Source organism: Pipistrellus kuhlii, unplaced genomic scaffold (assembly GCF_014108245.1).
Source record: "Pipistrellus kuhlii isolate mPipKuh1 unplaced genomic scaffold, mPipKuh1.p scaffold_m20_p_12, whole genome shotgun sequence".
Classification (NCBI taxonomy): Eukaryota; Metazoa; Chordata; class Mammalia; order Chiroptera; family Vespertilionidae; genus Pipistrellus; species Pipistrellus kuhlii.
Window position 1 is genome coordinate 33,690,899 of NW_023425427.1, and position 21,671 is coordinate 33,712,569.

Below are 21,671 nucleotides of genomic sequence, written 5' to 3' on the forward strand. Positions count from 1 at the left end.
AGATAGGTTTTTGCTTGTGTGTGTTCAGAAGATGTCTTGAAGGCTAACCAGAAAGCACTCACAGTGGTTGCCTCCTCAGAGACCCACTTGATAGCTGTAAGTCCGTGTTGAGATACATTTTTTACCACAATGCACCTTTGTACCTTTTGTACCGCATGTATTAGCTAACCAAAATAAAATGAATTTACAAACAAATTCCCTGCTCAGAGCAAATCCCTTGCTCTCCTTTGACACCCCGATCTTTTTACTTACTTTTTTTATTGTGTTTGCAGATTTAGATGGCTTATAAAATTTCTGGATTAAAAAAAAAAAGCTGAAAAATAAAATTGGGTCTCTCAAACTTGAGGGCTGCAATTGTGTTTCCACAGCTAGCACAGTGCCTTACATATGAAAAAAGACTTTAAAAAAAAAAAAAAGTGATGTCTTGAAGAGTGATGGAGACTTTTTTCTTGGAAGGAAGTGTAGGCCCCTGTCACATACGGCCTAATACAGCAGGCCTGCAAGGCCCAAGAACATCTACCCACCAGTCCTGGGATTCTACCTTTAAGAGGAGGGAGGGTAAGAAAGAGACAAAGACAAAGAACAGAAACTGAGCTACATTCTATAGCTCACTCAGAGGATGTCATCTCGGCATAGGCACCCCCAGCACTTCCTAAGGGAAGGCCTGATGGGTGGCCCACATTTTTATGAGCAAGAGTCTCTGCCACTTTCTGATTACAGACTTAAGGGCATAATCACCCTCTGCATCACGGAGTGGAGGGACACGGGGAGGAAACAGACTAAGAGGATCTAAATCCCTTCTAAGACTTGCTTCTTCCTTTCTCAGCAAGATTAGAGCTGGCAGCAGCCATCTGCATATGCGTTCAGACCCAGCAGCCTGAGGGCAGCATCTGGGACCCTAGTCTGTGCTCCTAGGTGTCAAGGGCATACAAACCATCCATCCGCCTCGTTTGCAGTGAGCACGCTGGGGACCCTCCCACAGACAGGAAGGAAAAGCCAAGGGGCCTGTTTCCTGCAGCCATGCTGAAAAACAGTGAGCGGAGGCGCTCCTGGAGCTACAGGCCCTGGACTAGCACGGAGGGCACCGAGGCTCCGGATGCAGGGAACAGCCAACACCACCGCGGCAGCGTCTGCTCCCTGGCGGCCCGGTCCGGCTCCCAGGCCAGCATCCCGACGTGGACGGAGGGCAACTACAACTACTATATCGAGGAGGACGAGGATGGGGAGGAGGAGGAAGAGGAGGAGGAGCAGCAGTGGAGAGACGAACTGGCCCACTTGGCCAACCTGGACCTGGCCCACTTGGCCGACCTGGCCGAGGAAGACCAGCAGCCCGAGGAGGCCACCGCCACCACCACCACCACCACCACGGCCCAGCCAGAAGGCGGCGACAGCAGCGAGGGCTGCACACTGCTGCACGTGAACGTGGGCGGCCAGAGCTACCGCCTGGCCTGCGCGCAGCTGGCCTGCTACCCCAAGACGCGCCTGGGCCGCCTGGCCGCCTGCCCGGGCCCGCGCGGCCGCCAGCTGGGCCTGTGCGACGACTACGAGGCCGCCACGGGCGAGCACTTCTTCGACCGCGACCCGGCCGTCTTCCAGCTCGTGTACACCTTCCACCTGCGCGGCGTGCTGCTGGTGTGCGACGCGCTGTGCCCGCGCGGCTTCCTGGAGGAGCTGGGCTACTGGGGCGTGCGGCTCCGGCACACGCCGCGCTGCTGCCGCATCTGCTTCGAGGAGCGGCGCGACGAGCTGCGCGAGCAGCTGAAGGTGCAGCGCGAGCTGCGGGCGCAGGCGCGGGCGGAGGAGGCCGCGCGGCTGTTCCGCGACGCGCGCTGCTGCGGGCCGCAGCGCCAGCGCCTGTGGGACCTCATGGAGAAGCCCTTCTAGTCCGCCGCCGCCAAGGCCGTCGGCGTGGCCTCCAGCCTCTTCGTGCTGGTGTCCATCGTGGCGCTGGCGCTCAACACGGTGGAGGAGATGCATCATCAGCACCACCCCCGGCGGCGGCGTGGGGCCGAGGGCGGCGGCGGCCGCTGGGCGGCCCTGGAGCACGTGGAGGCGCTGTGCATCGCCTTCTTCACGCTCGAGTTCCTGCTGCGCCTCGCCTCCACGCCCGACCTGCGCAGCTTCGCGCGCAGCGCCCTCAACCTGGTGGACCTGGTGGCCATCCTGCCGCTCTACCTGCAGCTGCTGCTCGAGCGCTTCGCCGGCGACGAGGAGGACCCGCGGCGGCGCGGCAAGGCGGGCGCCTCCGCGCGGGAGCACGACCTGGAGACGGTGGGCAGGGTGGGCCAGGTGCTGCGCGTCATGCGCCTCATGCGCGTCTTCCGCATCCTCAAGCTGGCGCGCCACTCCACCGGCCTGCGCGCCTTCGGCTTCACCCTGCGCCAGTGCTACCAGCAGGTGGGCTGCCTGCTGCTCTTCATCGCCATGGGCATCTTCTCCTTCTCCGCCGCCGTCTACTCCGTGGAGCACGACGTGCCCGGCACCAACTTCACCAGCATCCCGCACGCCTGGTGGTGGGCCGCGGTGAGTGCCCTCCTCATAGGCCGTCCCAGGCCTTGGCGCTCAGCCGCCTGTCTGCCATCCCCTGCTCTTCCCCTTTGCCTCATGGCTGCCTCCAGCTAACAAAAAGCAGAGATGGCCGAAACCGGTTTGGCTCAGTGGATAGAGCGTCGGCCTGCGGACTGAAAGATCCCCAGGTTCGCTTGTGGTCAAGGGCATGTACCTGGGTTGCGGGCACATTCCCAGTAGGGGGTGTGCAAGAGGCAGGTGATTGATGATTCTCTCTCATCGATGTTTCTAACTCTCTAACCCTCTCTCTTCCTCTCTGTAAAAAAAAAAAAATCAATAAAATATATTTTTTAAAGCAGAGATAGGTTATAAAGGGTTGGAAAGACAGAGATAAATGTTTAGTCCAGTAAGGAACTGAATTTGACTTGGCGGTAGGAATCTCCAACTCTAGATTTACTTCTCACACCCTGACCAGGCAGGTTTTGAAGAATTCACTGTTGATGTTTGTGGGAAGCTTCCTGATCACCATTCTTGTTGTGAATTGCCTCTCATGGAACGTCTGTTATCCTAAGTAGTTAATAACTTTATCTTCACTCAAGGTGGTGGTTTTGATCACTATTTTCTATTTGAATCAGGACACGCTGGATGGGGTTTTTGTTTTTTTGTTGTTGTTGTTGTGATTGGTGTGTGTGTGTGTGTGAGTGTGTGTGTGTGTGTGTAGGAAACTGAGAGGAAGAGACTTGGCTGAACATGGTCACCTTAACTGAAATCACATTGGTTCTAAACTAAGTGAGTAAAGGAGCATCTGAAACTGAAACTTGCTCCAGTATCACGGAAACTCTTTCAGGACCTGAAATGGTTCCCTCATTTTATAGAGAGAGGAACTGAGGTGCAAGAGTTTGAGTGCAGATTCACAGCCAAATCCAGAGAGAGAGGACTGAAGCCCAAACCGGTCCAAGTGCAAAACCCACGCCCTGGTCACACCCAGCCACGCCTCTCCCATTCTTTAGCTTGTCTGCAGGCTGTGAACAGTGAATATACTAGCTACTAGTATATATGTCTTTCCATGACATATTTGCCTTTTCATAACCATTCATGCCATCTACTCTCATATCTATGTTTCTGGGATGCTAGACGAAATCCCTGAAAAATCCCTAAAAGTCCTAGAAATGCTGATTGGGTCTTCTCAGGGCAATGGGTAAGCTGGCATGTGTGCATAGGAAATAACTAGGTATATGGTTTTCATATTTTCTTGTTGTTGACACTATCACAGATGCCTCCCACTTCCCCCATTTGCCCACTTACACCCACCCCCAGTTTTCTCCACACAGTTGGCTGTGTCCATGGGCTATGCATATATGTTCTTTAGCCACTCTCTTCACCTTTTATCCAGACCCTCCCCCACTCTCCTCCCTCTGACACCTGTCAGCCTGTTCCTTGTATTTTCTTAAGTAAATTATGATAATGCCTTTAAAGACATTAAGCAAATATAACAAGTTTTTCTAGAAAGTCAGTATTTTCAACTTTAACATTGGGCATGTCGGAACCCAAAGCCTTGGTTGAACTTCTGAGATGAGCCAACCCAGGGCTACTAACAATGTAGTGTGGTGGAATGGGAGGAAGATTTCTGTTTCGGTTCTTATAACAGTTCTGGTACTAATTGCCTGTGACCCTAAATAATGGGCTGTGAAACCTCACTCCCTCATGGCCACCCTCAGTGTCCTCGGCTCTACAAGGGGAGGACAGAGAGCTCAGATGCCTAACAGGACTTGTGAGCTTTCCTCAGTGGCGCTCTTCCAAACAAGCTTCCCAAATGCCACCCCTCTGATCATATTCCAAATGACGAAAGGTCATCTCCATGGCAGGTAAGCTGTATGTACAGATGGAGCTGATAGAGAGTGATTTTTCCCCAGCAAGTGACATTTACTTTGGAGGCGAGTAAGGTAGGAAGGGAAAAGAGCAAATCCACCTGCTGATGATATAATTCCCCGTTTTAGAGAGCCAACTTCTCAATCAAATATCTTAGAAGACTCTCATATATAGGCTGGACCTAGTGGACACTATAATATTTTAATTTTAACCCACAAAACTTTTTTTTAACCTTTTGTATATTAACAGAAAGATTTTTATAAAAATTTTGTCACCAATACTGGGTTTTCCTTTTTAAAAAATTCCCTGAAGTGAATGCCCTTTGACCCCATTTAATTACTTGATTGGCATAATAAACAATGATGTTTAAAACTTTCAAATGATCCCCTTTTATGTTAGCTGAAATAATTTTACTCAAGACCAGTATTTTCCATAAATTTAACAATAAAAATTGAATCAACATCCAGGTTTTATCTACAATAAATTTTATCAATGGTTGCTTTTACCAATATGAGTTTTCTCTTTTAGCCTTTATCTCTAGCAGGCACTATTTTCACAAACCAAATTTGTACCTTTCAACCTTATCATTTCCCGACCTTAGCCTTTATTCATAAATTCTAAGTCACTTATTATCACAATAATATTGCTTCACAAACCACCCCAAACTTAATGGCTTAAAATGCCAAGCATATCTTTAGCTAATGAGTTTGGGAGTCATCAATTTAGGCTGGCTTCAACTAGAATGTCCTTCTCATTTGGCCTCATATCTGATAGTGAGCTGGCTAACAGCTGGAATGAAGGAGGAGACTAGGCTAGATAGTTTTCATTCTCCAGCAAACCTGTATCCATGGCAAAGGATGAGAAAAAGAGAAAGAAAGAAAAAGTCTAATCATGCAAGTACCATAAAAGCTTCTCTCTTTTTTTATTGATTAAGGTATTACACATGTGTCCTTCTTCCCCCATTGCTCCCCACCCCACTCCAATTCATGCCCTCATTCCCCTGGGATCTGTGTCCATTGGTTCTCTTTAATGGCATTTGCTCAACCCATTGGCCAAAGCAAATCACAAGACCAAACTCAGAGTCAAAGGGCAGGGTAGGTTAATCCGCCCACTATAGAGAAGCTCTATAAAGTTATAGGTAAAGAGCTTGGATAAAGGAAGATATAAAGAATTAGTTTCAGAAGCACAATCATTCCACTGCAGTAAGATATTCCTGCTCAAAAAATTATGCACATCAGAAAACACACACTCACACTGAAATTTCAAGGATGAGGTAAAGAATGATAGGACTGGTATTTTCTTCCAGCACTCCAGTGCTATATCCCTTGTAGTATATTCACCCACATTAGTTTCTCTAATCCATTCTTCTGTTTTTAGTGCTTCCAGACAACCCCAAATATGAATTTCTTTTAATAATCTTCCCTCGCTCTCTGCCAAAGACCTTCCTCTGCTCAACTCAGGGTTTTAAGATGAATACAACAATTTTCATTGCTGTGAATTCTCCTACAGCTGCAAAACAAATCCCACAAGGACACTCATGTCTGCAAACACTCATGTATTTGGATATAAAATAGAACCCGTCCCACTCAGCTGTCAAATGGCGGTTATTTGTAAGCGCTAATGTAATAGGAAACATATGTAAGATGCTAGCCTGTAGTACATCCACAATAAATAGAAGCTACCATATTTGACTAGTTAATAGTCTTTATCACATGGAAGCAATAACCTTTGCTTCCAGATTCATTTGGAGAGAAATAAAACAGATTCCTTCTCTACTGGGGAGATGGACTGTGGGACATACAAAAGGGACAGCTGTCCTATCTCGGGACAGCTTCTGGGTGTTTAGATGAAGAGGCCGGGCTTGCTGAGCTCTCAGGGTTGCCTGGTGTGGGAAATGCATGGCACAGCTCAACCAGAACAATGAGCTCTATGATGGAGCTGTACTCACTGGCCTCCAGCGTGGCTCTGTTTTCACATAGAAAAGGGCAAATAGGCCGTTCAACAAACCATTTCCTTCTGAGCTTTCAGAGCAAGTTAAAACTGTGGAAACCAAACAGGAAACTATGTCAGGAACTCATTCCTCCAGAAACTAACAGGCTCTTCACAGAGAAAGTGTGCCTCTGGCTGAGCATCTGACAATTGAGCCCCGGAGACCCTGCTCCTCTCTTTGGTTTCCTAAAGCATAATATCATTTCCTCGCAAATGGGTGTACTTATGAGATCATTGAGATTTATTTTATTTTTTACTTTTTTAATCTGTGTTGATTTTTAGAGAGAGAAGAAGGGAGAGAGAGAAACATCAGTCTGTTGTTCCACTTATTTATGCATTCTTTGGTTGGTCCTTGTCTGGGGACCGAACCTGCAACCTTGGCATATTGGGATGACACTCTCACCAAATGAGCTACCCAGTCAGGGCACTATATTATGTATTGTTATTGATGGATTGCATGCATTGAGGAGAACCATTTGGAAGGTGAATCAGTGAAGTTATAGTCAGAAAAAGTGTATTTTAAACAGGAAATTTGATGCAGGGAAATAGATAGATAGGTGCTAGAGGGCTAGAAGCAAAAAGAGTAAACTGAGATAACCCAAAGATTGGTAAATGTAGGAAATATCTAGCTGTCAGCCCTAGAACTGGGGGAACATACAGGAGAAGGGAGAGTTTCCAACCACAGCATACAGAGGAGGAGCCTCTGAGTAGCTGTTGCAGGGACCCCAGAGATAGCACCATGCAGCTGAAGTGTGCTGAAAGACAACTGGGCCATAGATGGCTGCTCTTATTGGAGGGTGATGACAGAAGCAGAAGCAGCCATAGAGACTCCCATCTCCTCATCGCACCTTCCAGCCTCCCAACAGTGTCTCTCATTGGCAGAACACAACCAGAAGACAGTGGGCAAGGAAATTCGGAGGTTGTAGTTTGCAGACCCCCAGTTGCAGAATTACAAAATATAGCTCAGAAGGATGTCAGGCTTGGGACTGAGAGAAACAGGTAAATGTCTGGCCCAGCAGGCAATTCATGTTCTAGCTCTTTCAGAACTAGCTCAGGAGCTGTCAATGGACAAAGGCTACTGGGCACCTTTACGACTTTTGATCTTGTGGTCTCCTGATTTGGGGGTGGACCCCTTCTATCTCTTTAAACTATGCTCTTCCTGTTTGACCATCATGACTTGCCTGGGAAGGACATGGCAGAATTGGAGAGGGCAGGAGAAGTGCCGGGTAAGCTGAAGATGCAGAGGGCATCGTGTTATTATGAACCTTTCTATGAGTAGATTAATAGACTCCCAAACTTGCTTTACCTTTTGCCCACCTCCTCCTTATTGTGCAATTTATGTCCATGTCAGACCTATAATATATAGGTGAGCTGGTGGTTCTCTTCCAGGTGGTACCTATGACGTGATTCTAACAGTGCTTCTGCTGGTCAAAACAGTCTTTGCATTTCACTGAAGAACTATCTTCAGAGTCTGTGACAAGTCCATTTGCTTCATTCTAATCATGCTTAATCTTTACCTTTTTGAGAGTAGATTCGATATTTTAAAATGGTCTAGACCCTTGAGTTTAATATTAGCATCTAAAGTTAACCCTCAAGGTGAGGCCATCAGATAACTGTGCCCTAATTGTGGCCCAATAAGACCACTTGTTTCAAGGTCATTCCACTGAATCCTCTGGGCAGATTATAATCCCAAAGAGGAATTCCTAAAATATTTGTAGTAACAGTGGCGTGGGTTGGCTAAGTATAGCCTTTAAAGCTAAATCCTTTGAAGGACTGAGGTATGTAATGATTTTAGTCAGAACATGTTAGTCTTAAATGTTTTTTGGAAAAAATAGAAGGGATGTTAATTATTTTTTTAAATCAGTTTTATTCATTGGTATCATAATTCCAAGATTCATGGAGTACTGGCTGCCAAAGTTTTATACATGCCTAGTTCATGATGAAAGAAACATTTCTTGTTGAAGGAGAAATTCAAGTATAGCCATTTTACAGCTTTGGAGAAAAATTGGGTGCTTGTCCTCCTTGTAATGTTTTGCAGGCCAAGATTTGCTGATTAGTGGGTGAGCAGCTAGGGGAACGTCACATTCAGGCTTTTGGGACCCAAAGGCTAGGGAAAATACGTAAGTTTTCAATGGAATGGTACGTTTCCAGTTTCCAGAATGGCTGAGCCAGCCGGTTTTTTCAGGATATTAAGATGGATTACAGAACATACTACAAACTGGATGAACTTCAAAAACATTAGGCTGAGTGAAAGAAGCCAGATAAAATTTCCAGAAGAGGCAAATCTACAAAGAAGGCAAGTAGATTAGTGGTTATGTGGGACTGGGGATGGGAATTCAGAGTAGTGACAGATGGGAACAAGGGATGCTTTGAGGTGATGGAAATGTTCTAAAGTTGGATTTTAGTGATGACTGCTCAACTCTGTAAATTCACTAAAAATCATTTCACTGCATCCTTGAAACAAGTGAATTTCATATAATGCACATTATACCTCAATAAAGCTGCTGTTGGATTTTGTGGTTGTTTTTTTTTTTAAATGGATCATAAAAATGTTTGCCACATTTCCAAACCCAATTCGTGCTAATGAGAGAATTCAATCTGCAAACTCGTATGGGTCGGCCTGGGGCCTTCAATGTTTAAGGCTCATCCGGGGAGAAGTGGCTTGGCCTGTGGAACATGGAGGGAAAGTAACCTAAAGCCAAGGAATCCCGAGTTCCTCTTGGAGCCAAGGAGCATGCAGATCATGGGTTGAGTTAAATTATCCACAAACCCGACAAGGCATAAATTAGCTATGCATTTTGAACAAATTCTTCCACACTCATCATACAGAGCCCCCTAGCAGGAGAGAGCTTTTCTCTAAAAACAGGAGATCCAAGATATGCAAAGATACTTAGACCATGTTATTCACATCAAATATTTAATCTTCCTTAAGCCAATTCGCTTTGCTTTTTAGCTTTTCATTGAAAGTTCAGCCAAAAAAGAAAAAAGAAAGAAATGAAGATGCTTTGGGAGTGAAGCAAGGCCAGTATCAGGATTGATCAGAAGTTTGAGAAGCCCCTTTGTCTCATTTCTTCTCCTTCCTCTGCAACCTATTCCTCCCCCCCTCTTCCCCAATCCTGCACCATTGAAGGACTGGTTCACCCAAAAGCCTCAGCTTTGGCCTGTCCTGAGAGCTTCCTGTTCTAACTCTACCCTTCCTGTCCCTCACCCTTATTATCCAAACTCCCCTTAGGCCTCCTCCAGGCAATGGAGACTAACCAAACATCCATACAGAGGTGTGAGTGATGCTATTACTGACATGTGTTCAATTCTGACAGAGATCTATCTGATTCAGGTTGCTTTACTTTTGCTGTGGCCAGTGACAGGAAACACACACACACACAAGCATACTTGGAGATTAACCCACACTCTCAATTGATCCTGGCCTCTCGTCACCATGATCAACTGAAAGTAGGAAAAGGAGATTCCGTCCTGGAGCGAGTGTGTGCCCCAGCCAGTCTCCCTCGGAGCATTCTGCAAGAGCCAAGAGGGACCTGCTTCCCCAGCCTGTCAGTCTAATAAGCTTAAGAACTAACATTATCACTCACACACATGCATCGGGCACTCCTTCAATTCCCACAACTACTCTGTGTGATAGTGTTATTCTCCCCTCATTTCAAAGGCGGCAATGGAGGCAGAGCCAATGTAGGGGACTTGCCCAAGTCACACATCTGAGAAGTGGATTCAGATCCAAATACCTAGTGCCATACTTGTCTCCTTAACCTAGTCTACACCATTCTGCCTCTCCTAGATGCTTGCTTGTCTTCTTCCACCTGAGGTAAGGACAGTACGTCCCTCAGCAGGTCTCTCACCACGGGTGGAGCAGTGAGAGGTGGTGGGTCACTCGCCCCAAAGGGGTAGGTGCCAGCTTTCTTTTAAGGCTGGATAGAGCACCTGTTATTATCGGCTCCATCAGATTTGCCCGGCTGGCTCAATTCATTTCATTCTACCTAACCAATCACACTCAGTCTAAGTTCAAACTAGCCCTTACAGTATTAGCAAATAATAATAAAGTTTGAATTTCTAAAGTAAAGGCCATTTGGGTACAGGGCAACAAGATGACTTCGCACATTTTACTGCCACCTGCTGGGAAATTGTGGCAACAACAACACAAACCCATGAAGCACACAGTGCCCCCTGGAGTTGTGCAATGCCCAGTGTTTACAACGGAGGCAGCAGCCCTGCCTCATGTAGCCAATACTCTGGGGATAAAGGCAGTCTTAGTACATGAGGCATAGGAAACGATTCCCGAGAGCTTTTCCTAGGTTTCTCTCTCACTAACCTGACATAACTAGTTCCATGGATCTGCATGTTAAAACAGAAGCTTGTCAACCTAAATAAATCTCTACTTAGCGGAATCTAAAGCCTGGTGATGAGAGTTTGGGAAGAATTTCATGCAGAGTGAACTATCTTTGGTTGGTGATGTCTTTAAAAAAAATCCCTCCACAACATAATGAGAATATGTTCCTCCAAGCATTTGCAAGTAAAGCACCTTTATATAAAATAACTCATTAGAATGACATAATTCTGAAAGGTGTTATAATTGTCTCCATTTTAAAGATGAGAGAAGGACCACAGAAGAGGTTGATTAGTGCCTTTTGTGTACCTGACACTGTGTTAAGCGCTTAATATTTGTTTTCTCAATTAGTCTTTACACGGATCCTGAGAGTTAGGTAATATCCTGTTTCAGGGGAAGGAACCAAGGGATAAAACTATGAATGTTTTATCCAAGGACATTCTACTGGGAAGGGTCAGATTCAGGACTTGAACCCAAGTCTGATCCTAAGCCTGAGCTCTTTTCAGTATGTGTATCATTTAGGCAAACTTGGGGCCCCAGTGCTAAAGCTGGCCCTGGCTGAGGTGGCGGGCAAAGCCAACATTGATTGAGCCCTTGCTACACCAAGGACTTTATACACAGTGTCTTATATGCTCTTCACAACACCTGTTACAGTAGGTATTCTCTCTCCTGCAATCCTACCATTTGCAACAGCATGGATGGACCTGGAGAGCATTATGCTAAGTGAAATAAGCCAGTCAGAAAAAGATAAGTATCACATGATCTCACTCATTTGTTGAATATAATTAACAACATAAACTGATGAACAAAAACAGTTCCAGAGACAGAGAAACATCGATCAGACCATCAAACCTCGGAGGGAAGGTAGGGGTGGGTGGGGGGAAAGGGGAGAGATCAACCAAAGGACTTGTATTCATGCATATAAGCCTAACCAATGGACGCAGACACCAGGAGGTTGAGTGGTGGTGGGGGGGGGGGGGGTAATGGGGGAATAAGGACACATTTTTAACACCTTAATTAATAAATAATTTTTTTAAAAAAAGAACATTTAGAAGTGGCAGTCAGGATTTAAACCCAAATCTTGCAGCCCCAAAGCTTGTGTTCTTTCCATGCCAGGGGACATGCAGGCAAATGTCCTGGTACCTCCTAGCGCTGCCTTTGTGGGGCGCTCTTACATGACTCATGTGCACCTTCAAGGAGACAGATCACTCCCTGCCTGTTCCATCCCCTTCTTCTCCTCCGTCACAAAGCTAACAGCTCACCCTGCCTTTCTTCCCATGCAGGTGAGCATCTCCACAGTGGGCTACGGAGACATGTACCCAGAGACCCACCTGGGCAGGCTCTTTGCCTTCCTCTGCATCGCTTTTGGGATTATCCTCAACGGGATGCCAATCTCCATCCTCTACAACAAATTCTCCGATTACTACAGCAAGCTCAAGGCTTATGAGTACACTGCCATGCGACGGGAAAGGGGAAAGGTGGACTTCGTGCAGCGAGCCAGGAAAAAGATGGCTGAGTGCTTGGCTAAAAGCAACCCACAGCCCGCCCCACAGCAAGAGAATTAATGTCCCATAAGCCACGTGGCTGATAGGTCCTGTGACCTTCGAGGCTTCCTTCCTCCTTCCTTTTTTTTAAATCATCAGGCAGACATACACAAAGGGCATTCCGTTCACAGAATTCTACTTCATGAATGTTTGCTTGAACCCAGACTCAGATGGCCCCATATTGTGTTGTGTGAGAGTTTGGTCATCCCAATGACATTAATAGGAGAACTCATTGGGAGGAGTGACATCTTAGCTTTTTCTTGTAGCTTCTCATGGCTTCTCAATAAGTATTTTTTGCACTTGAGTTGACTTGAGAAGAATTTCCTTTCATTGAAGAAAGGAAATCCTTGATTTTCCAGAGAGAGGAGATGTTGCATCTGAATTATATGGGCCCTGGTGTTAGACCAATCTCAGTCAGAAGCCCAGATCTACCAGCTGTAGGATTTGGGACAAGTTTCTTTAACTGAGCCTCAGTTTCTTCAACTATGAAGTGTAGGTAATAAGAAACCACCTTGTAGTATGCGCATGGAGGAGGGTAATACTTGTAAATGCTCAATAAATGGAAGCTGTTAAAAATGTTTGAGTTAGGGTATTGTTTAGTAGATTCTCTAGACCCGATGGTTCTCAATTCAGGGAGATTTGATTTTGTCCACCCCCTAGGGGTAGAAACATGGCATTTTCTAGAGATGCTTCTGGCTGTCACTATCGTGAGGAAGGATGAGGGGGCTCTGGCATCTAGTAGGTAGAGACGTGGATGCTGCTAAATATGGACAGGACAGCCACATAGCAGAGGATTATCTGACCTAAAACATCAACAGAACCAACACTGAGAAACCCTGGTCTGCGTTTAGCATGAGAGCCTCCAGACTCGACCTGTGAAACATGCTCAAGTGTGCTAATCGCTTCTCCCTCGATAGCAGCCCCCACAAGTTCCCACCTCTCTAGGCCCCTTTCCCTCACCTTTCAACAAGCAAACCAAAAAACTCTGCCTCTGGGGACTATTCTGGGCCGAGCACTGAAAACATGAATTAGATCGATGTGGCCCTCTACTCTGGGCTCGCTCTGTGGGTCAGAAAACCAGCTCCCATGGAGTGTTAGTTCTTTTTCTCCCCACCCCCTTTCCCCCCTAATTTCTCTGTTTTCCATAGGACTGCTGGGAACTGAAGTCCTGGGAATTAAAGGTGTTTTTGAACTGAGCAAGCGGAGATTGGCCCAATAATGAGAAGCTTTGCTATGCTGACCTTCCAGTGTGTCTCAGGGCGTGACTAGACCCAGCATGCTCGTGCCGTAAAAACAATCGTTTGGTGTGTCCTACAATTACAGGCACAAACACAGATTGTATTTTGCAACATAGGACCTCATTTTATCCTTGACATATCCCTGAATTAGGTGTTACCTTGTTTTCTATTCAGGAGGAAACAGCTCAGAGAGGTTAAGTAATTCAGCCAAGTTGGCACAGTCCGTGGATAGTGAGGCCGAGCTAAACCCCTTCCAGCCTAAGGCCCTTGCCCGAAGTCTAAACATGTGGTTCTCAAGCTGCCCCAGCACCCTCTGGTGGCTTATTAAACACAGATCCCTGGGCCCATCCCAGAGTCTTTGCTTCAGTAGGTCTGGGTGACACCCAAGGGTTTGTACTTCTTTTTTTTTTTTTTTTTTTAATATATTTTATTGATTTTTCACAGAGAGGAAGGGAGAGAGATAGAGAGCTAGAAATGTCGATGAGAGAGAAACATCGACCAGCTGCCTCTTGCACACCCCCCACCGGAGATGTGCCCGCAACCAAGGTACATGCCCTTGACAGGAATCGAACCTGGGACTCCTCAGTCCGCAGACCGACGCTCTACCACTGAGCCAAACCGGCTTCGGCTGTACTTCTACCAAGTACGAGGTTATGCTGATGCTGCTGGTCCAGGGACCACATCCTGAGAACCGTGGTCTAAATCGCCTCCATTTGAATGCAAAACTAGGAAGCCACTGGGAAAACCCCGAGTGCCCTTAATCTCATCACAACTGCCCTTAACCCCATCCCAACTGACCTGGCATCTGATGGATGGACAGAAACCCCACTGTTTATGGGAAGGTCACTAGTTAAAATACAGAATGCTCAAGCAAATTTGAATTCCAGATAAGTTAATAATGTTTGGATGTATATCCCAAGTATTGCATGGTATATACTTCCACTAAAAAAGAAAAAAAAATTATCTCCTGCTTCTCTGAAATTCAGAGTTAAGTGGGCATCCTCCATTTCCATTTGCCTAGCAACCCTGTACTATTACTTCTGGGAGACAAAGCTTCCTCCTATGGAAGGAAATTACCCACAAATCCTACAAACCCACCTACACAGCAGGACCCTCCACCAAAGGGACTTCTCTCCCTCTTGCCAAATAAGAGGGAGGAATTTTGCATCAGGCTCCTTGCCAGAAGGAACCATGGAAATACAGTTCCAATAGGCAGGAGGTCAGAACACAGTTTATGTGACCACCTGCCATGCTCAGGGCAGCAGCTGCCTCTGAAGGACACGGAACAGGAAGGACTGATGTTCATCACCCCTCCCCCTGCTGGAGGCCCCGCCAGAATGATCCTGAGGAGCTCAGCAGAGGCAACTCCCTGAGAGAGAGGGGTGGAGGTCTTGGTCAGAAAGATGAACTTTTGCAGGTCCCTGGGAGCGGATCTGGTAAATGACAGCAGCCCCCACCTCCCAATCTCACCAGCCACATCTGTTTGAACAGCTGTGCTCTGCCTCCCAAGAGAATGAGATAGACAGACAGGAGGGAATGAAGTCAAAAACCAAAACCCCAACATTCCATAAGCCCCACTGTGTGCCAGGCACAGAATCAGCATCACTTATCCTTCCACAGCCCTAGGAAGCATAATAGGTTCCAAGGCGATCCCTTACAGAGGCTTAGCCACGTTGAACTTGACATGACTTTGGGGATCTAGATTTGAAACCTGGCTCTGCTGTGTATTGTGATGTTGAAGCATGTGAAACTGCCATTTTCATAAAGAAAACAACTGAATATTGGCGATGTCATACAGGGAAACTTAACATTGCATGGTCCCTTAATTTCTTCAAGCCTGTTTCTGCATCCTTAAAATGGAGATAAAATCTGTAGCGTACTGTTCAGCTCGCGTTAAGAACTAAATAATTGTGGGCTGCAATGATCACCATTACTATCTTGCTGGCTGCGCAGGAAAACCGTTAACAGAGTCATTTGTCATCGAGGAGAGGATTTTGTGGGTGGAGACAGCGTTGGAGTCCTGTGGCCAGCCCCCTAACCCTCCAGGGATCCTGGCCAGACTGCTCAAGAGAACTTACTGTGGCGATGGAACGTTATGCCATATCCAATACAACATAACCATGTGTGACTACTGAGCCTTTGAAATGTGGCTGGTGTGATTCAGGAACTAAATTTTTTATTGTATTTCATTTTAATTCATTTCATAGAAATTTAAATGGTCACACGTGGCTCCAGGCTGCCACGGTGGGCAATGCAGGTGTAGGCCTTTTATCTGCCTTCATGGAGGCATCTGCTCGGAGGGCAGGTGCAGGGGAGTGAGGGTGGGGAGGAGAGAGTGTTTTAAAATTCAAGAAAAACATTAGATTATCACTCAAGAAAATACTCACAAAAGCTTCAAATTCCTCCTCCCAGGCTGATGCCTGGCCCCCAACTCAAGATGAATGTGGTTCCCCGCACCTCAATGGTCCCTCTTTCCTCCCTGGTCTACTCTGATGTGGCATCTTTAAACCTTACATGATTCTCCACATGTATCCCACTTTACACGTCTATTCATGTATGCTGGGCCTTCTCCATGTGTCTATCTAGAACCCCTATTCACCCCACTCTGCCCTGGTGCATGGTCCAAGAGGTCTGTCTTCCATGTTTCCCTTACCCTCTGGCTGCCAGCAGATGAGAGGAGAGACCATTCTGTATACTAACTCCCCACCTCCCCCTGTGTGGCAGGAGTCTGGGTGTCTGCTAAGCGCCCATAGCCAGGGCTCGGTTGAGCAGCCTTCTAGATCAGCCCCGGCACTCACAGGTTCCAGTAACACCTCCCCCTCCTGTCATTCCTTCAGGCTGTGAGTGGTAGCGGTCTCTTGCATTGCTAGTCACCGATGATCTCACTGCCCCTTGTTGGTTCCCTTAATCCTGACCATAGCTCCGGAAATAGGATCTCTATTAAAATCTCTTCAAATAACCCCTTTGAGTACACCACCTATTTCCCACTGGGATCTGATTAGTACATCTTCTCTACCTTACAAAAAAGACGTTGCTCGTATTCCCCAGATTGCCACTGAAAAGATGAGGCACATGTATCTGAAGAGTCATGCCTCCCCAAGGTATCACCCCAAACTGAGAAATACAGGTCCTGGATTTACAAACCAGGAGGCATATTCAGCTCATAGATGGTTGGTAGGGCAGCGATGATTGGCACCCGTTAGTGCCAATAAATGATTCATTCTTCCTGTCAAAGTCTCTGCTCTTTTTAGGAGCAGTTTTCAATGGCTCAATCTGTTGAGTTCCCTTCCGCAGCCCCATCCTACATATACTAATGAATTTTCGTGACTACATGATGAAACAATATGCATAAAATGAGCTGGAATATATGCACCTAGGGACAGAAAGTGCCCTCAGAGAACATTAAAAAAAACACACCTATCTTGGCCAGTCTTCTACCTTCACTAAGGTAAGGTTTTATTAACCTTGTTGTGTGATATAACTCATTCCCAAAGAAGTTAAGAAATGTGCCCAGAGATGACAAACATCTGTTTTCCTTGCAGCCACCCCCTTCCTATGCCACAGCAGACATTCTTAATCAGCCACATTGCTCTTGCCCATTGGTGAGCCTTCACATTGCCGTTCCCTAGCAGCCAACACAAACCTGCCAGAGTTGACCCTCAAGACCTGTCTGTTATCCTGGCACTTGCTCACACTTTACTGGGCACTACACTGTTCTTTTAAATAATAATAATTAAAAAAAGGTTTTTATTGATTTTAGAGAAAAAGAAAGGGAGAGAGTGAAACATTGATGTGTGAGAGAAACATTGATCAATTGTGTCCTGTATGCGCTCCAACCGGGAACCAAACCCTCCACCTGGGCATGTGCCCTGACCAGAAACCAAAGCGGTAATTTTTGTTGCATGGATGACACTCAGCCAACTGGGCCACACAGGCCAGAGCTACGGTTCTTTTGAAGGGTTTTCCTGTAAATCCAGAAAACCTGTGCAGACTCTATTTATGCAATCCTTAATACTACTAAGCCTTTGTAACCAAACTTCCCTGAGCCTCAGTTTCTACATTATAATACAGAGATATTAAGACCTCCTCGGGAAAAGTTATGAGTATCTTAATGCAAAGTGCTTGACGTAATAGCTATCATATAGTAAATGCTCAGTTCATGGTACTTCTTATTATTCACTCTTCATCATCAGAATGTCAGTGGTGTCCACCATCCACAGAATGCCCTTCTGCTGTGGTCATTAAGGTTCATTATTACTGGTCTGTTCACACATATGTTAGTTCTCCTGGGAGTAGATAGAATTGGAATGTGGTGGAGAAATGCAATGTGGCCAAGTGCGGCTTGCCTTGGCCAAACAAATGTGAACAAAAGAGATGTGTGTTACTTTTGGCAGAAGCATTTAATTGCTGCTGCTCTTTATCAGTCCTCCTTTGGTCTCTCCTGGTAATTGTGGAAACAGATGTCAACATGGAGCATCCATCCATCAGTGGCTCTAAGTAACATTGAGGAGCAGAACCCCAGGTTGACCCCCTTTGCGTGTGTGGTCTAAGTGAGAAATACACTTTTGTTGGTAAAGCCCCCAAGTTTGGGGGTTGTTTCTGCAACCATCACCTGACCCATCTTGATGAATATTTATATTTATGTATCTATAATAATAAAAGCATAATATGCTAATTAGACCAGACATCCTTCCAGATGATCTTCTGGAAAAAAGCCAGGGTTGTGAGGGAAGCCTGAATCCTGAGTGCCAGAGGGAAGCCAGTGCTAGCAGCTGGGGGAAGGAAGACCTATTCTTGCATGAATTTCATGCATCAGGGCTCTAGTATGTATGTGTGTATATATATATATATATATATATATATATATATATATATATATATAATTTGTGTGTGTGTACATATATACATACATATATATATATTTTTCATATATATATATTTATTTCAGAGAGGAAGAGAGAGGGGAAGAGAGAAACATCAATGATGAGAGTCATTGATCGGCTACCTCCTGCACACCCCTACTGGGGACTGAGCCCTCAATCCAGGCATGAGCCCTGACCGGAATTAAAACGTGATCTCCTTCGTCATAGTTTGATGCTCGATCTCTGAACCACACCAGCCAGGCTGAATATTTCTTTGGGTATCAAGGTTCCAAAACAGCTGAAGCTTTGCCATCTCACAATAGGAAAGTGACTTGAAATATTCATGTCCCCAAAATCATGTGCCCTACACAGTGCTAGATAACAAAGTTACTTAAAATGTATCAGATGCCCATGATGAGCCAAGCATTGTTCTGGGCATTTCATGTGACCTAATGTGCACACTTAGCACAACATCTGGCATGTAGATATCCAAGTTCATGCTAATTGTCATCATCATCATTATTATTATCCATTAGCTCCAGTCCTATGACAACCCCACGAAGTAGGGACTGTTATCATCTCTGATTGGCAAACAAGGAAACTAAGGTACAAAGCAGTTAAGCACTAAGACGACATTTCAGAGGCATAAACAAATCCACATGGATTTGAATTCCTGCATGCCTGAAACCCAAGCCCTTGTTCTTTCCATGCTGCCAGTGAAGACTGCAAAGTTCAGTGCAGTGCACTCTCCTGACACCTCTGCTTCCTACTTTTGAGGCCTGTGCTCCACATCACATCTGTTCCCTGGTTCTAACACATGCAGCTTTTGTCACCTATTATAATTCATTGAGGAGAAAGAGAAACTGGCCTTCCCCAGACACACTCATCCATGGAAACTAAAACTTGGCATTCAGGCCCTACCCTGTTTGGTTCAATGGATAGAGTACCAACCTGAGGATTGATAGGTCCTGGATTCAATTCTGGTCAAGGGCACATGCTGTAGGAGGCAGCTGGTCAATGAGTCTCTCTCATCATTGATATTTCTATCTTTTTCTCCCTTCCTCTATGAAATCAATAAAATATATATATATATATATATATATATATATATATATATATATATATATATATATTAAAGACTTGGCATTCAGGAAGAGGATTATGTTTTTCTATCAGCTTTAAGATCCACTATCAAAAGGGGTATCTCTCTCTCTCTCTCTTTTCTTTCAAATGTCTTCAGTATCTCTAGGCTGTCATTTATTTCTAGTTTAGAAGGAGCACAGCGCAAGGGGCCATTGATAAATTTGCTCTGCCCTGCCCATCACCCTAGACTGCAGAGGTCATACAAGGAGGAAAAGAGAGAACCCGACACAGACAGACCTACCAACATCCTCCACTCCTCATGTTTTCTCCAGGCCATTTATGTCATTGAAGCATAGGATGCTCCAGGGACCTCAAGAAAGAGGACAATTTCATTTCACCCACACTTCGGAAATGAAAAAATTTTTCCCACACTCCCCAATTTATTTTATTTTATTTTTTGTTCTCTGAGAAAGCTGAGGAGAAAGATGGTCAAGGATTGAGAAGGGAGAACATGAGAGGCAGAGAAGGAGGGAAGGAGAAAATAAAAATAAAAAGATATATATAACTAGAGGCCCAGTGCACAAAATTTGTGCATGAGTAGGGTAATTAGGACTGGCTGGCGATCAACACTGATCGGGGCCTTGCAGTTGCTGGCTGGGGCCTCCCTTTCCCAGCTGCTGGCTGCCAGCTGGGGCCTTTCTTCATTCCATGCTGCTCTCTGGTGGTCAGCGCCCGTTATAGCAAGTGATAGAACTCCTGGTCTCCCGGTCAAACTCCCAAGGGGACACTTTGCATATTAGCCTTTTATATATATAGATAGATAGATAGATAGATAGATAGATAGATAGATTGATAGATTAGCGAAGAGAAGGAGATTGGCATGAAGAGGAAGGAAAAGAAAGAAGAGTAAGAACAGAGGAGAATAGCAATGAGACAGGCCCATGCCTTCATGAGATCAGAAATCCAACTGAATTTTCATCTTTTTTTTCAGATTTTTAATTGGTACTATATTAACAATCACCCACACCTGGGTATTTTATGGAGCCCCCTTCCATATGCTCCCCCACCCCCCACCCTCAGAAAAGATGCTACCTCACTAGTTTCCACACTCTACTTCATAACGGTGGTTCATCTTGAAAGGACAAGGAATAATGGGAGGAGGAACTTTCTAGTCCCACTGATCTAGGGTTCAAAATGCAGTCAACCCTGGAACACGTGATTCAACAGCCCTAGAACATTTTCATTCAACAAATATTGATTGAAAACCATCTATGTGCCAAGGACTGTTGTAGATTCTGGGTTAACAGTGTACAAAATTTCCTGCCCTCACAAAGCTTCCATCCCAGAGAAATAAATTATATATCTATATATGTCTATGTCTATGTCTATGTCTATGTCTATGTCTATATCTATATATCTATCTATCTATCTATATATATAATCTTAGTAAAAGGACAATGGAGACAATTCATAAGGAGCAAAAATATTGGGTGAGGAAAAACTTTTAAATAAAATGATCAGACCGAAATTGGTTTGGCTCAGTAGATAGAGCGTCAATCTGCAGACTGAAGGGTCCCAGGTTCAATTCCAGTCAAGGGTGTGTGCATTGGTTGCAGGCACATCCCCGTTGGGGGGGGGGGGGCGGTGCGGGAGGCAGCTGGTCGATGTTTCTCTCTCACTGACGTCTCTATCCCTCTTCCTTCCTCTCTGTGGAAAATCAACAAAAAAATAAAAAATAAAATGATCAGGGAAGCCTCCGTGTGAAAGATAATCCTGGAGCACACCTTGGATGAGGTGAGGAGCTAACCTGCAGGTATAAGGGGAAGAGCACACCTCAAGTGCATATGCCCCTGGGTGACACTATACTTCATGAGCGCATGAGCAACAGAGAAACGGCAGAAAGACCAATGGGTTGTAGGTCCTGGTGAGGTAGAAGGATTTTTGAAGTTTAGACACTCGGGTGAACAAGAAAAACAAAAGGTGAAGGAAAGGATATTTGGAGTTCCCTTTCAGGAATGGCTGTAATTCGCTGATGACAAGGTCTAGAGTAAGAAAATGGGAGTCAGTATTGGAAGTGGGTAAAAGATAATGCAGAGGAAGTGAAGGACCTTAGAGACAAGGATGCTGAAAGTTTCATCTGCGGCTGCATGACATTCACCAAGAACTGGACAGGGTGATGGTGAGCCAGGTTCTACTCATCAAAACATTGAAAGGAGGATCTGGAGATCGGTAGATGATGGTG

General features: G+C 45.6%; 1 protein-coding gene across 1 annotated transcript; it reads left to right on the forward strand.

Annotated features, from left to right (window-relative positions):
• Positions 1–874: 874 nt before the first annotated feature.
• Positions 875–12,340, forward strand: KCNV2 (potassium voltage-gated channel modifier subfamily V member 2). Its single transcript, XM_036433922.1, is given in 2 exon segments — positions 875–2,523; positions 11,986–12,340. Coding segments are annotated over 2 exon segments (1,785 nt in total). The 5' UTR covers positions 875–1,020; the 3' UTR covers positions 12,268–12,340.
• Positions 12,341–21,671: the final 9,331 nt, after the last annotated feature.